This window comes from Gracilinanus agilis, chromosome 6 (assembly GCF_016433145.1).
Source record: "Gracilinanus agilis isolate LMUSP501 chromosome 6, AgileGrace, whole genome shotgun sequence".
NCBI lineage: Eukaryota > Metazoa > Chordata > Mammalia > Didelphimorphia > Didelphidae > Gracilinanus > Gracilinanus agilis.
The window spans coordinates 122,387,675-122,402,650 of NC_058135.1; the positions used below are offsets into that span (position 1 = coordinate 122,387,675).

The 14,976-nt window shown below is 36.1% G+C and overlaps 1 protein-coding gene across 1 annotated transcript in view; it reads right to left on the minus strand.

The window, feature by feature from the left end:
- Nucleotides 1-14,976, minus strand: part of DCLK2 (doublecortin like kinase 2) — a 216,285-nt gene that overhangs the window by 179,494 nt on the left and 21,815 nt on the right. Inside the window, exon 2 of the mRNA XM_044681695.1 lies at nucleotides 9,941-10,275. Coding sequence (XP_044537630.1) covers nucleotides 9,941-10,275 — 335 coding nt within the window. The remainder of the gene's footprint in view (nucleotides 1-9,940; nucleotides 10,276-14,976) is intronic.

Consider the following 14,976-nt stretch of genomic DNA (forward strand, 5'->3'; position numbering starts at 1 on the left):
GACAAATCATTTTCATGGTCAGCATCAGTAGTAGAAAGGGCACTTCTGCATTCATTATTTCATTATTGATGTAACATGAAGGCTAGACTTAAAGTTGGAAAGGTTTGGGATCAAGCCCCATCTCTGACAGGCAACAGGTTACAGGGTGGCCCTGAGCAAGTCACTTAAGCTGCATGTACCTCCCCCATATTTAATCAATAAACCATAAATGGGTTTCTATCTGTATTAATGGAAGCAGTTTCTCATTGGGAATCCCCTATACAACTACAGCAAGTATCAGGATGGTGATACATGTTATATTAACTAATAAGCAATAAACTATTTTATACAGCCATGGAAATCAGTTTGACAAATAGAGAAATGACTATTAAAAATTTTAATTTATGCTCTTGTCTTTGTACAGATGTACAAAAATGTATATTCATTAGAAGAATTAAAAGAAATAGAAACAATGAAATGGATAAGCAACACTTCATTTTTGTGTCCATGTCACTATTTTTGTTCCTGTTCATGCTCATTGTATTATGTAACTCATAACAAGTTCAATTTCAATTATACCAATACAAAAGGAGAGTCAAAGTTGTTCCTTCTTACTATTTTTTAAGACACTGTGGATAAATGAGCTCACTTTTGGCAAAGCAGAAAGAATCTGAAGATGCAGTCCATTTTCATGACAACATCTTAGATCAAGAGTTCAGATAAGTGTATGGTCCTTCCTTCTCCTCCCTACCTTTACCCCACAACACAGAATTAAAACTAATCAATTTTTGTTCATTTCTGATGAATATTTTTATTGTTCACAGCAGGGCAGAAGTTGGTCCTGTGACTCTTAGGAGAGGGAGAAGATATTCTTCAAATTAAAACAGTTTCTTAATCTCAAATATCTTATCTATAAAAAAAGTGTGGTGGAGACCAGCACCTTCTCAATAATTGTTAATCTTAAAGAGTGGCCTGCTGACCTTTGAGTGACTTATTAATGGTCATACAACCAGTCTAGATAAGCAGGACGTCTCAATCCCCATTCATCTTGATTCTGAGGCCACCATGCCATCCTGCCTCTTATAAGCTTATTTTATGGAATGTCTGGTTATGAAAAAGTATGATTCCATCATATGTTCATGTAATATGGATGAACAGGATAAGAGGGGCCATTTCTTGGAGCATGCACAAGTATTTCCTACATAATTTCGGTTCACTGGATAGAAGGACACTTAAAGATGTGAGAGGGCTTGCACTTTGTAATTGGGGTGGGAAAGAGAAAATACTTTCATTAGCTGAGCTGGAAGAGTCTCATGAGTTATTAAAAAATCAAACTACTAGGCTCTTGGAAGTTCTTTCTTTCCAGATGCAAAATGTGTAGAATATTTGGAGTTGCTGAAGTCCTGTCTCACCACTATAAGATTGGCTAATGTGACAGAAAAAGGAAAATGATAATAATAATAATGACAAATGCTGGTGAGGATGTGGGAAAACTGAAAAAACTAGTTAACTGTTGGTGAAACTGTAAACTGATCCAACCAGTCTGGAGATCAATTTTGGAACTATATCCAAAGGACTATAAAACTATGCATGATGTTTGATCCAGCAATAACCCTGCTAGATGTGTTTGCAAAAGAGATTTTTTTAAAAGGAAAAAGATCTAGTTGTACAAAAATATTTATAGCAGCACTTTTTGTGGTGGCAAAGAATTGGAAATTGCTGGGATGGGGAATGGATGAACAAATTGTAGTATGTGATGGTGATGGAATACTATTGCACTATAAGGAATGATGAACAGGATTTCAGAAAAACCTGGAAAGACCCACATGAACTGATGCCGAGTGAATCGAGCAGAAGCAGGAGAACACTGCACACATGAAAAGCAATGAATATTGTATGATGAACAACTGTGAATGACATAGTTATCATTAGCAATACAGTGATCTAAGATAACTCCCAAGATTTCATGATAAAAAATGCTATCACTACCAGAAAAAGATCTGATGGAGTCAGAATGCAGATCAAAGCATACCATTTTTCACTTTATTTTGTACGAGGTGTTTTTTAGTGATATGTGTGTCTTCTTCCACAACTTGATGAATACAAAAATATGTACTGAAACATATAGCACATGTATATCCTATGTTCAATTGCTTGCATCTCAGAGAAGAGGATAGGGAAGGAAAGAGAGAATTTGGAACTCAAAAATGTGAGAAAATAAATGTCAAAAATTATTTCCACATGTAATTGGGGAAAAACTTATTAAAAACAATTTGGAGTTGGTCATCAATGCTGAGTGGAACAGCAGTGATGACTGTCCTCTTGCTTACCTTGCCTCTAAAGGGGTGCTGAGCAGATGATTGTCTGTCTCCTTCTGCTTATTTTTTTCCCCTGGTTTTACATGAGTGAGAGTCCTGAGATGAAAGTCTCCAGGTGACCTTGTGAGTGTTGAAAGACCTATAAGGCTGGGGCTGTGGTCAACACATTTATCCATCTATTGGTACAGTGGCAGCAAGAGTTTCTAGATGCACAAACTGGCTATAGAGGCCACTAAAAAAGCAGTGATTGACAGCATAGAAGGGTCTTGTACTGGACATGGAGAGTTTGGTCACTGCCAGGGGAGAGGATGAGTCTGACCTGGTTTACCATCAGAACTGACTATGGTAAAATATAACATACCTAATTAGCATATTGCACAACTATTCTGTTCTGAGGAGACCTAAAATATTTGTCTCCCAACATTGCAACTATAGCTTGAAGTTACTCAATTTTTTTTCCTGGTCATTCTGTTCATGCACGCTGTGATTCTTTTATGTTCAGCATTTATCTCTGTGTAAGAATAACTACCTGTCCCATACCTGATACCTGTTATACACTGCGTGCCTCTTTTACATTTCCCTTTGGGGAGACCCAAACAGAACCCATAACTCAAGCTATAATTCGCATCACTCCTAAGATATCAAGGTGAAGGCTTGTTAGCAAGCCAATCAGTGTGAGAACAGGAAACCTAATCTTTTTAATTAGGGGTGAGGCTTCTCTAGAAATAACCCCAAATGGAGAAAAGGGTGGGCCACACACCCCAGATTCTGTTCTTCCCACCAGCGATTGCTCTATGTTGGATATAAAGTTGTGATTCTGGATAACGATCCCCGGGTTATGTTCTACATTTTTTAAAAGGCCATGAAAATTGGATAATTTCTGTAAAAACTATAAACTACTTGACAACTTTAAGAGAACAATGACTACGAAAATGGAAAGCTGTTAATGGCCCTCTGAGAGGAGCTTTAACTAATGGCTTTCCATTCTCCTTGTGTTTCTGAAATGAATAGAGACTAATACTGAAAAGTCTGGCAGTGATACAAATATCTAGGAGTGTTTTTCACCAAGTACCAACTGCTGGCTGTTTTTGAAAGTCATTTCTGCCCTTGCTGAGGGAGGTGAGCTCATTGTTTTAAGGTTCTACAAAAAGAATTATTTTTATTTGAAATCCACCATTAATGGAAAGCAATAAATGTAAACTAGGATTTCATGCATAAAGATGAAAAGCTATAATTTTAAAAGCAATCTCATTCTTTTACTTTTACATTTCAATACTTACCCATTCCATACATATGCATAAAAAAATAAGTGACTTATCCTATTCCTTTTCCATTTCTTTTTCAACTCTTATTTTCTGTCTTAGTATTAATTCTAGTCAGAAGATCAACAATAGCTAGGCAAACAGGGTTAAGTGACTTGGCCAGGGCCACACAGCTAGAAGCGTCTGAGGCCAGATTTGAAATTGGGTCCTCCCAACTCCAAGTTTGGTGTTAATTACCTAGCTGCCCTTTCTCACATTTCTTTTAAGTAAAAAAAAAAAAAAAAGAAAAAGAAAAAGAAAAATCCACAAGAAAAAAGTATAAAATAATGGTTAGATAAATCTGGCCTCTGAGCCAAAATGATCTTGGTTCAGTTCCCATCTCTGGCAAATACTGGCTGTGACCCTGGTCAAGTCACTTTGCTTTAATATTGCCAGGCAACTGGAACGTTGTTACAAAAAGATTCTAATGTATACTGATCCCAGAAGTTCCTTACTAGAACCTCCATACCCATCAGAAGGGCAGTTAAAAATGTTTTTATTCCAAGTTTCCTGAATTCTTGAAGAAAATACATTTGCACTGAATTATTTGGTTTAACATCTAAATAGATTTCATTTAAAAAGAGAATAGATAGTAAATGAATATATAGGATCTCTTAGTATCTTACTAAGTAATGATAACATTTCCCCCAAATTTTATTCTTGTTCAAGCTAGTCTAGATAAGTCCTAGTTAAGGCTCCTGCAACTCTGAGTTAGTCAACAAATATTTATTAAGATTAATATGATAAGCCAGCACTGGGTTAAATGCTAGGAAGATAGAGAATGACAAAAACAGGGTTTCCTCCCTGCCTGCCAAGAAGCTGACTTTCTAATGGAGGAGATGAGATAAAAAGAGAATTGTAAGACACACATGCAGTGAAAGTATATGTTCATCTCAGAGGGAAAGCCTAACAGTGTGAGTGGGTTGACTGCCAAAAGTGAGATTTTGGTGGAATCTTGAAAGAAACCAGGAAAGTAAGGTGAGGAAGGAGAGAATACACATCACAAACTGCTGAAGAGCTCTTCAAATCAGTGCCAACTGCCCACAACAAGTGTAATGATCTAGCATGTGCTGTGCACAGGCTGTGCACCGTGTGTACATATAGAACACGGGACCTATGTATCAGGGACAGTAGGCGCTAGAGATCAACCAATCGCCAATCAATAAATATGTATTGAGTTAACCTGTTCCAGGCACTATGCTGAGTGCTACAGATGAAAAGGAAAAGCAAAAACAGTTAATAAACTTGCATTCTAACAAAGGAGACAACACACTCACTCACACACACACACACACACACGTACATCAATAGATAGATACAAGGCAACCTTTAAGAGAAAGGCTTTCCAAAGAAGGGGTCATTTTGAGCTGAGTCAAGAAGGAAGCCAGTGATTTTAAAAGGAAGGAGTTGAGGAAGACAAAGTGCATTCCAGATATGGAGAGAGCCAGTGTAAAAGCAGAGATGGAAGATGGATCACTGTGTGTGCAGAACAGCAAATAGTCCATAATGACTAGACTATAAAATATGTGGGAAGGAGTAATGTGTATAAAGTCTGGAAATTATGAAGTTGTAAAGGGTTTTAAAAAACCACAGGATTTCATACGTTATCCTGGAAGTAATAGGGAACCAGTGGAGTTTGAAGAGGGAAGATTTGATACAGTCAGAACTGCTCTTGTGATTCAGTAAAGGATTACACTTGTCTAAGTAAACTTCCAACACTTTGCGATCCCATTTGAGATTTTCTTGGGAAACATACTGAGGCAGTTTACCATTTTGGACATGACTAAAAAACGAATGAACTACATGCTGATGGTAACATGAACATTCCCTGTCTATCATGAAACTCTTATCATGGGACCTAAGAAGTAGCCAGTGTCTAGATTTTAAACTCATCTCACCTAAAATATCAAGGAAAACCCAGTAAACTTAAAATGGGCGAAATCCTAAAGTCAGATATTATCTGAAATGGTCTGACCAGGAGTCATAAAATCCATAATGGAGTTCAATTTGACAAGTCTGAAGTAAGAGCAGCAGTCAAAAGAGGGGTTAACTAGGAAGAGTTAATAATGCACCAGAAAAAGATGAATTAGATATCGAACCAAAAGATATAGGTTCAAATCTAGACTGATACTTAGGTAACTCTAAGCAAGCCACTTAATCTTGATGGGACTCTGCTGCCTCATGCTTAATTCTTATAAGGCTGAGATGGGGGAGTGAGAGGATGGAGGCAGGGTGGGGAAGGTTAGCCTAGGTGATCTCTATAGACTTTTCCAGGGTCAAAGAGAAGATAAAATGATACAATGAGAGATATTCCAAGTCATCATTTCTATGTTCTCCCCTTATAGAAGAAAAAAAATACTCATTTAAATTGGTTGAGATAATTCAGAAACTTTTCTCCATCCAGAGGAAAAAGTTAACATTGTTTTAAGAAGGATGGTTAAAAGTAACTCAAGGAGTTTTCATCATCCTTTAAAAAATAGATAGCATATAAAGGAGGGCTCAGGGGTAGAGGCATATCCAGCAATGAGAATGATGTTTAAACAAAAGATATCAATAAAAGTTATTTTAAAATTTTAAAAGTAGAATTCAAATTTGTAAAACATAAAACAGAACAAAAAAAATTGAGTTCAACTAACACAATTATTCCTCATTTTTTTAACTCTCTATTTTCCATCTTAGAATCAATATTCTATAATAGTTCTAAAGCAGAATAGTGGTAAGGGGTAGGCAACAGGAGTTAAGTGACTTGGCCAGGGTCACACAGCTAGGAAGTATCTAAGGCCAGATTTGAACCCAAGGCCTCCTATCTCCAGGCCTGGCCCTTTATCTACCAGGCCACCTAATTATCCCCTAACACAGTTAATTCTTTTATTTTAATCCCTTACCTTCTCTCTTAGAATGGAGACTGAGTATTGGGTCCAAAGAAGAAGAGTGGTAAGAACTAGGCAATTGGGGGTTAAGTGATTTGCTCAGGGTCATACAGCTAGAAGTATCTGAGGCCAAAAGACAATTATTCTTAAGAAGGATATTTGAGTTATAAAATTGTGTATACTTTTTTGACCCAGTAATACCACTATTGGGCTTATTTCCTAAAGTTATCAAGAAAATAGGAAAAGAAACTATATGTTCTAAAATATTTATAGCAGTTCTTTTTGTGGTAGCAAAAAAACCTGAAAACTGAAGGGATATCCATCAGTTAAGAAATGGCTGAACAAGTTGTGGCATATAATTATAATGGAATACTATTGTGCCATAAGAACTAACAAACAAGATGATCACCAAAAAAAAAAAAACAAACAAAAAAAAACACCTGGAAAGGAATATGAAGTGATGCAAAGTGAAATGAGCAGAACCAGGAGAACATTGTTCATAGTAACAACAAAAATACATGATAAGGGGGGGCAGCTGGGTGGCTCAGTGGATTGAGAGTCAGGCCTTGAGATAGCAGGTCCTGGGTTCAAATCTGGCCTCAGACACTTTCCAGCTGTATAACCCTGGGCACATCACTTCACCCACATTGCTTAGCCCTTCCTGGTCTTCTGCCTTGGAACAGAAGATAAGGCCTTAAAAAATACATACACACATACATACATACACACACACACACAAATACAAATATATATTTATAGAGACATAGCTAATGTGAGAATGTTTCTCTTAGATAAAGCATATTTATTACAGAGTTTTAATAAATTATATGTATTATATTATTTCTGTTACATATATTATGCTATACATAAAAAATAAAAATAAATGGTAACAAAAAAAGAAGGATCCTTGAGGAATGGAATAAAACACACTAAACAAGGAATGAATGTGTCAAAAACTTCCTCTTAATATTTTTTCTTTTTTCCTTTAAAACAGCAAGTTCATCCAAAGCATAAAATATGAATTGGCAACAAGAAAACTGCAGTTATTTAGAACATATGGGGCTCTGGAAGCCCAGTCTCTAAAGTCATGACTATCAAAAGTCGAACTTGTAAAGGCTCCAAAGGAAATTTTTATTTGAAATATTTTCAAAGCATTTCTTTCCTTTGTACATGCAAAAACAATTGTTTGATGTTTCCCAGAACAGTGACAGGTTTCTGTTATTCTTTAAAAATACTTCACACTCATGTTCAAAACTCTTGTGACTTAATTGTTAGCAAGATGTTTCCATTTCTAAACTCTTAAGTCTGTTTTCCTTTCCCAACAGAGTGCTTGATATTTTGAGAGGTTTTTCTTTCTTTTTTTGGAGGGTGAGGGGGGCAGAAAGGAAGGGGGCAGGAGCAGTGGAATGTGAAAGAAAACAGCAAGAGGGAGGAGAGCTCTGGTTTGGCTCTTCTGGGAGGCCGATTCCAACCCTTCACTTTTGAGCAGGTGTAAAACCTTCTTGGGAAAATGGTAAATCTCTTGTTCTCTTTTTCCTCTTGCTCTGCAGCTACTCCCTCCAACATGTGGGGAGTATGTGAGGGAGATTGGGGTAAGTTTGAAAGAGGGGATGAACCAAGACAGATTCCTCCCCCAACCCTTTCACTCATGAAACCATCTGTGGGTTGCAGCATTGTAAATAAGCTATTAATGCAGTCTTGTGAGTAAGTTGATTCCCACACAGCCCAGGTGTCTGAAGAAAAAAAAAAGTCTTACAAAGGGCATTAGCAAAATTGGTTAGCTTGAGTTTACTTCCATAGCAATTCTATAAAAGATTTGCTTATTTATTATGTGGGGTGACAGAGGTACCCATTAATGCTAGATTTAAATCAGGGTGGAGAAATGAAGCTAGCTCACTCTATCTACTACCAAAAGCAGCCCCTACCCTCAGGGAACCTATATTCCACTGGAAAATAACATGTATACAGATAAATAAATACAAGATAAACTTGAAGTAAGCAAGAGCAATTAAGAAAGAATTAGGGAAATAATGCTTTCCTTTCCATTAGACTTGGCAAGTGCCATCTGAAGAAAATGGATGACTCTTGAAGAAAGCAATAGATTCTAAGAGGTGAAAGGGAGAAAAGTGTATTTTTGGTACAGCCTGGGCAAAGGTATGAAAGTGGGAAATAGAATGCCAAAGTTCACAGAAAAACTAGTAATCCAGTATGACCGAAACATAATTGCAAATTTGTTAGCTTGTCACAAAACTCCAGCTTCTAACTAAATCTGATTTTAGGAAGAAAGAACTTATTATGTTTCCCCCTCTCCTCCCAGAAAATACTGATTCAGTTACACAGTTTCATTAGCTTGTCAGGTCTGTCACCATATATCTCTTTAAAAAGTACTCTATATTGTAACCTTCCATGTAGGACTGGAGCCAAACACTCATTTGTATTGCCTAGGTATAAATAGGGTGAGGACAACAAAAAGGATGGAAGGAAGTATGTAAAAATATAACACAGTAAAATGGTCATTGGAAAATAAGTAATTTCTAAGACAAGATGAATTAACAGAATTCAATTTGGTTAAAATAAAGAATGAAAGTTTGTCCTGAAATCACTTGTTTTTTTTTTCCTTCTGATAATTCAACTTTGGTGAAACTCAGAAGTTACTGGTATAATAATAAAAAGAGCCAAATCCTATCCTTACACTGGCTAGAGCTATTCACATATTATTGCAATATGTCCCCTTTGATTCTATCTTTCCTTTACTGGACTCTTACCCAGCTCAAGTCATTATTGTTACCACAATTTTCAAAGCCCATTTGTGTTCTTTTCTCAGAAATACTTGCTAAGTATCTTGGTTGCTCTGAATTTTGTATAGAAGCATCATCTTTTTTGATAACACAGATTGCCAACAATGAGTCTGGCAGAATACATGATAATCACCTCTGGAGATGCCTCTTGGGGTGAGGGAAACCCACAATGACCACTCTACTCGAAGCCAAAAGTACGAGAAAGATCTCCCTTCTGATATACAAATTACATTCTGAATTTCTAACATTTTCTCCCTCCTTCCTCAGAAAAAGACCCTGCAATTTACAAGATGCTGCCTTGCAGAGATCATTTCAGTGGGTTATGTTTAATTTTGAGACATTTAGATTAAATAAAAAACTAAGGCAGTTTGCAGATCTTGAGAATAAAGATGCAAGTAAGTTCTATGCAAACGGGGTTTATGAAGCAACATGCATGTATATAAGAAAGCACAATAATGCCCTATTTCCCTAGGGAAAAGCCAGGGATGGACTAGTGCTGGAAAATTTTCTCAGGAATTAAAAAAGGGAAGGTTTTTAGAATCTACCGAGTTAATTTCCAATTTATCATCTCGTTTGAGATGTACACCAAAATAAGAATAAAGCTGTAAAATCTTACTTTTCAAGTTTAACATCCTTTTATATAATAGATATTGTTGTGGATTAATAGCACTTACCTGTTTCCCATCAAGTGTACAGAGCCTCTTGACAACACCGGAATCTAGTTTAATGGCTTCTGTTATGTCTGTCAAGACTTGCTCAAATGAATGGGCTGTCTTCTTATTCAGCAGGATCCTCACAGCTTTCCGGGGCTTCACTCCACTCCGAATTACAGTCACCAATTTGGGCTTAATGAAATCTTTGCTTTCCTTCACTTCACTCTTTGTAGAAGCTAATGGAGGCACTGGCCGAGTTGACCCAGCCTTGATGTTCACTGACCAATTTGGATTAACATTCTTGGTGTAATCAACTTTTCGAAATGGTTCATTAGATGCACATACATAACTTTCACCTAAGAAAAAAATAACATAAGTTTTATTAACATCTTTCCTCACCACAGAGACTGCTTTTTGATACAAGAAATAATATTTATGACAAATTTAAAATGTTCCACTATTGAAAACCAGCTTAATTCAAACTTAAAAAAAAAAAAAGCTTAACTCAAGTTATAGTAGAAGATATAGTAGAAGAATGAACACAGGAATACAATTCAGTAAACCTGGTTTCTAGCCCTGCCTTTGCTGTTAACTCCATTTGTGACTTTGTCAGGTCATTTCAGAAAATGTGATAAAGAAAAGGTATGCCTTCTATGGTGTGAGGAGGGGAGAGAAAGACTGAGATAAATTGGAAATAAATTCTATTAATTGAAAGAAAGAAAGAAAAGCTTACTGGAGATTTAGCTCTGCTACTTTCTATGTAACTTGAGGGAAATTACTCTCCCTCTTAATATCTCAAAGTGCTCATCAGTAAAGCTGGTTAGACTAAAACAAAAGTTCTTAACCTAGACTCTGAGTATGTTTTTAAATATTTTATGATTGTACTACAATAAATTTCCTTTGTAATCTTCTCTATTGTATTGTATGTACTTAAAAGCATTATTCTGAGATTCACTTCGTAGGTCTTCACTAGAATGCCAAGAGGGTCAAGGACACAAAAAGGTAAAAACTCCCTGGATGAGATGATTCCTAAAGGTCACTTTCAGCTTCTAAATCTATGGTTCTAATCTATGGAGCCTTTTACATTTTTTAAAGAAAAAATAAATTTAGTTTATTTTATGCTAATTGAGGCTAAAGATTAGCTATTAGCTGATACTATTCATGTTTTCCCCTAAATTTGAAGATCCTAGTTCAATTCAAAGTAAAAGAACATTGTGTCTTCACAGAATTGACCAAATAACATGCAAAGGCCATTTACTCAACAAATGATCACACAAATGAAGAATTTAAAGTTTGGATAACTCAAAGACACAAAAATCTCAGTGAGGTTTCTTTTCTTTAATGAATCAGATTTGCAAAAGAAACAACTTTCTACATGCATAGTCAAAAATGCTTAAGGTCATCAAGTAATAGTCACATCAGTGCTTTTTTTACCACCTGAATCTCTCTGGGACTCGACTTAGTTAGATCAGATGCCTTTTTAAGGTCCTGTCAGACTCTAAAATACCACAATTCTATTATCTTTTATACTTTTAAATGGAAAACATTAAGATGACAGCATCGTACTTAAACAAATACTGTATCTCAACAAACATTATCATATATGTCCTATTACACATACACATAACATGTAGATATTGATATATTTGTCTGGATGTGAGATTTATTATCAGGCATAGTTCTGGCGTGGAAACTCCTTCCATCGATATATATCAGGAACTCACTGGTAAATTATCTCAATGCCTGGGATATTGAAAGGTTAAAGTAACTTGTCCATGGTCACAAAATCACTATATAACAAAGGCACGACTGGACTGAGATCTTCTGGAGTCCAAGGTGAATCCTCTGTAAACTAAATCATGTTACCTCATATCTATGTAACTGTGATGGGGTGCGGTTGGAGGTAGGGCATGGTGTTATCTCCACCAAGACAGACTGCAATCTACGTTTAATTTAGTATATAATTATTTATGTCTCGAGGAGGTTAAGTGATTTGTTCTAATCTGAAGTAGGATTGGAACCTGCGTCCAATTTCAATTCTAGCATTCTACCCTATACCAAGGGTCTAGATCAGTAGTTCCCAAACTTTTTTGTCCTACTGCCCCCTCTCCAGAAAAAATATTACTTAGCCCCCTGGAAATTAATTTTTTTTAAATTTTAATAGCAATTAATAGGAAAGATAAATGCACCTGTGGCCATCACTGCCTCCTGGATCACTGCAGCACCCACCGGGGGCGGTGGTGCCCACTTTGGGAATCATTGGTCTAGATGGTTGAGATAATTGGTATAAGAAACTCCTAGTAAGGAAATTCCCTCTACCAACACAATACCAAAATTTATAGACTTAAAAAGTTAAGAAACTAGTCCAGGGTCACAGAGATGACCAGGGGGATTTGACACCAAATCTTCCTGACTTCAAAGACCAGCTCTCGATTCATGGAGCCACATTGCTTCTAATATATGTGTAAGAAGTTAAAATAGTAATAAAAAGGTGTTCATCTGGAAGACAAAACAGCTTTTACTTTTATAAGAATGTAATGGCTGGTTCATCCTTACAATATCTCTGTAGTTGTCATAAAAACATAATTTTCACATTCAAAAAAGAGAAGCCCAGTCATGAGAAAACTTGCTAAGAGCACATAAGTGCCCACAGAATGTAAGCTGAGAACAGGGACTATTGGTTTTTCCTTGGTAATCCTAGCTTCTAGTCTAGTGATTGGCATGCAATAGGTGTTTAATCAATGCTTGCTGAATAATATATTGGGGCTCAGTAGCAAAACCAAGACTAGAAGAATTATTGTTAAAAAGGTAGTGAAACCTTCAAATTAAAAGTGTTTATCTGACTACAGTTTGTAGCTGGGTCACTGAACTGGGTCCAATTCAGAAAACTAGAGGACAGCTGACAGCAGGATTTAACAATGAAGCCAAGGCTGAACTCTAGCCCAAATACAGATAATTTTATCCAATGTCAGTAAAGAGTCGCATTGCAGTTTTATTTTTGTATGTCTGGAGCAGGAACGTCTCAGCTGTGACTTATTTTGTTTCACCTAATATACTCTAGAAGAGATATAATTGGATTTTAATCCAATAAAAAGATGACTGTGCATATATATTAGATTATTATTATTTCAAATGTTTACAAACCCAAACAAAACAAGCATTTTCATATGTAAATAAAAAGAAGATATTACACAAATGAAATCACAGACCTCCTTTATGTTTACTTTTCTTCATATCTACATAATAGTTCCTGTCCATTACTGTCCCAACCCCTCCCTACCCACCCCATATTACATAGGATATTGTCAAGGAGGCCAATTTGTTCACATAAATCAAATCATTCATGTTTTATCTTTCTGTTTACTTTTTGGAGGTAACATTCATTTTCAGCTTATTCTTCCAGTATTAGCTCTGTGGCTGTGTATAATGTTCTCCTGGTTCTACTCATTTCACTCTTCATTGTCTCATATTGTTCTTTCCAGATTTTTTAAAAGCAGTTTGTTCATCATTTCTTGTGGTTCAGTAGTATTCCATCATAAACAAATACCACAACTTGTTTAGCCATTCCACAGTTGATGGATATCCTCTCAGTTTCCAATTCTTTACTACCACAAAAGAGAGCTGCTATAAATATTTTGGACCTTAAAAGTTCTTTTCCTCTTTCCCTAATCTCCTTGGGGGAAAAAACAGAGCCAGCAATGGTATTGTTGGGTCTAAGATGTGTCCACAGGTTTATACCTCTCTGGGTGTAATTCCAAATTGATCTCCAAAATGGTTGGATCAATTCCCAATTCTACCAATAGTGTATTTCTATTTCCCTTTTTTCCACATCTCCTCCAACATTTGCCATTTTGCTCTTTTGTCATTTTAACTAGTCTTATGGATATGAGGTGATAACTCAGAATTGTTTTGACTTGTATTTCTCTAATCAGTAGTGATTTGGAGAATTGTTTTCACATACCTATATATGGCTTTGGTTTCTTAATCTAAAAATTTTCTGCTTATTTCTTTTGCCCTTTTATCAACTGAGGATGGCTCTTATTCTTATAAATTTGACAAAGTTTACTACTTTGAACAAGTATGCAAGAACTAAGATGATTTATAATCTTCCTTTTATTTTAAGCAAATAGCAACCTGAACAATAAGAAATGGTAAAAAAAATTCCTTGTTGAGGACAAATAATATTAAAAAGCCTCTATTTTTGTCCAAAATACTTTTTAAAAGGCGATAATCAATGAAACATTAGGGAAGAAAAGAAAATCTGGGGAGAAGTATACTAGGACCAAAAGAGCAGACAAGAATAAGACAGCTGGGATAAGCCTTTATTGTTTACTGCAGCAGAAGTGGAGATGGGGTGGGGGAGGAGTGGAAATTGGACAGGCAAGGATGGTAAAAGAGAAAAGACAAAGGAAAACTATGGATTTTGTAAATTAATATATTCCCCGAACAGGAGATTTCCAATGAACTAAGCAATATGCCAAATAGATGAGCTAAGGCCTACTTTTCAAAATCTTCTGCATTCCCTTCAACACTCATTTCCTCTAATTGGCTTGCAAAAAATCAGAGTTAAAAAAAAAAGTCTGAAATAAGAGCTTTGCTTCCCATGATTCTCTGTACTCATATTGCATATTTTTTAGGGTTTTCCTCCCCTTCTTAATTGCAGCTAAGAGCTTAAAATAATTAATTCAAAATGCTGATAAATCTTTAATCTGTCCCTGACACTTTTAGGGATTAAAAGATAAACAGGAAGCAAAGCTTTTCTCTCTAGAAACTTATATTATAGGGTTTCACCAGATTCTGGCCAAAGTTTGGCAGAGCTTTAGTCAATAACTAAAGAATTTCTGAGCTCATTTGGACAATCCCGGGCCTTTCCCCAAACTTTTTGTACAATACAGCAAAATCTTGGTGTCATCAAGTTTGTCTGCAAAAAAAGACAACTTTGCAACCAAATGGTAACCGAAATCTAAATCTCAACTCTATCCATGCAAGTTCACTTTGTAGTCCTGACAGCTGGTTAACATTCTCCTTCAGGCAGCTCTGAATTTAAAAACAAAATC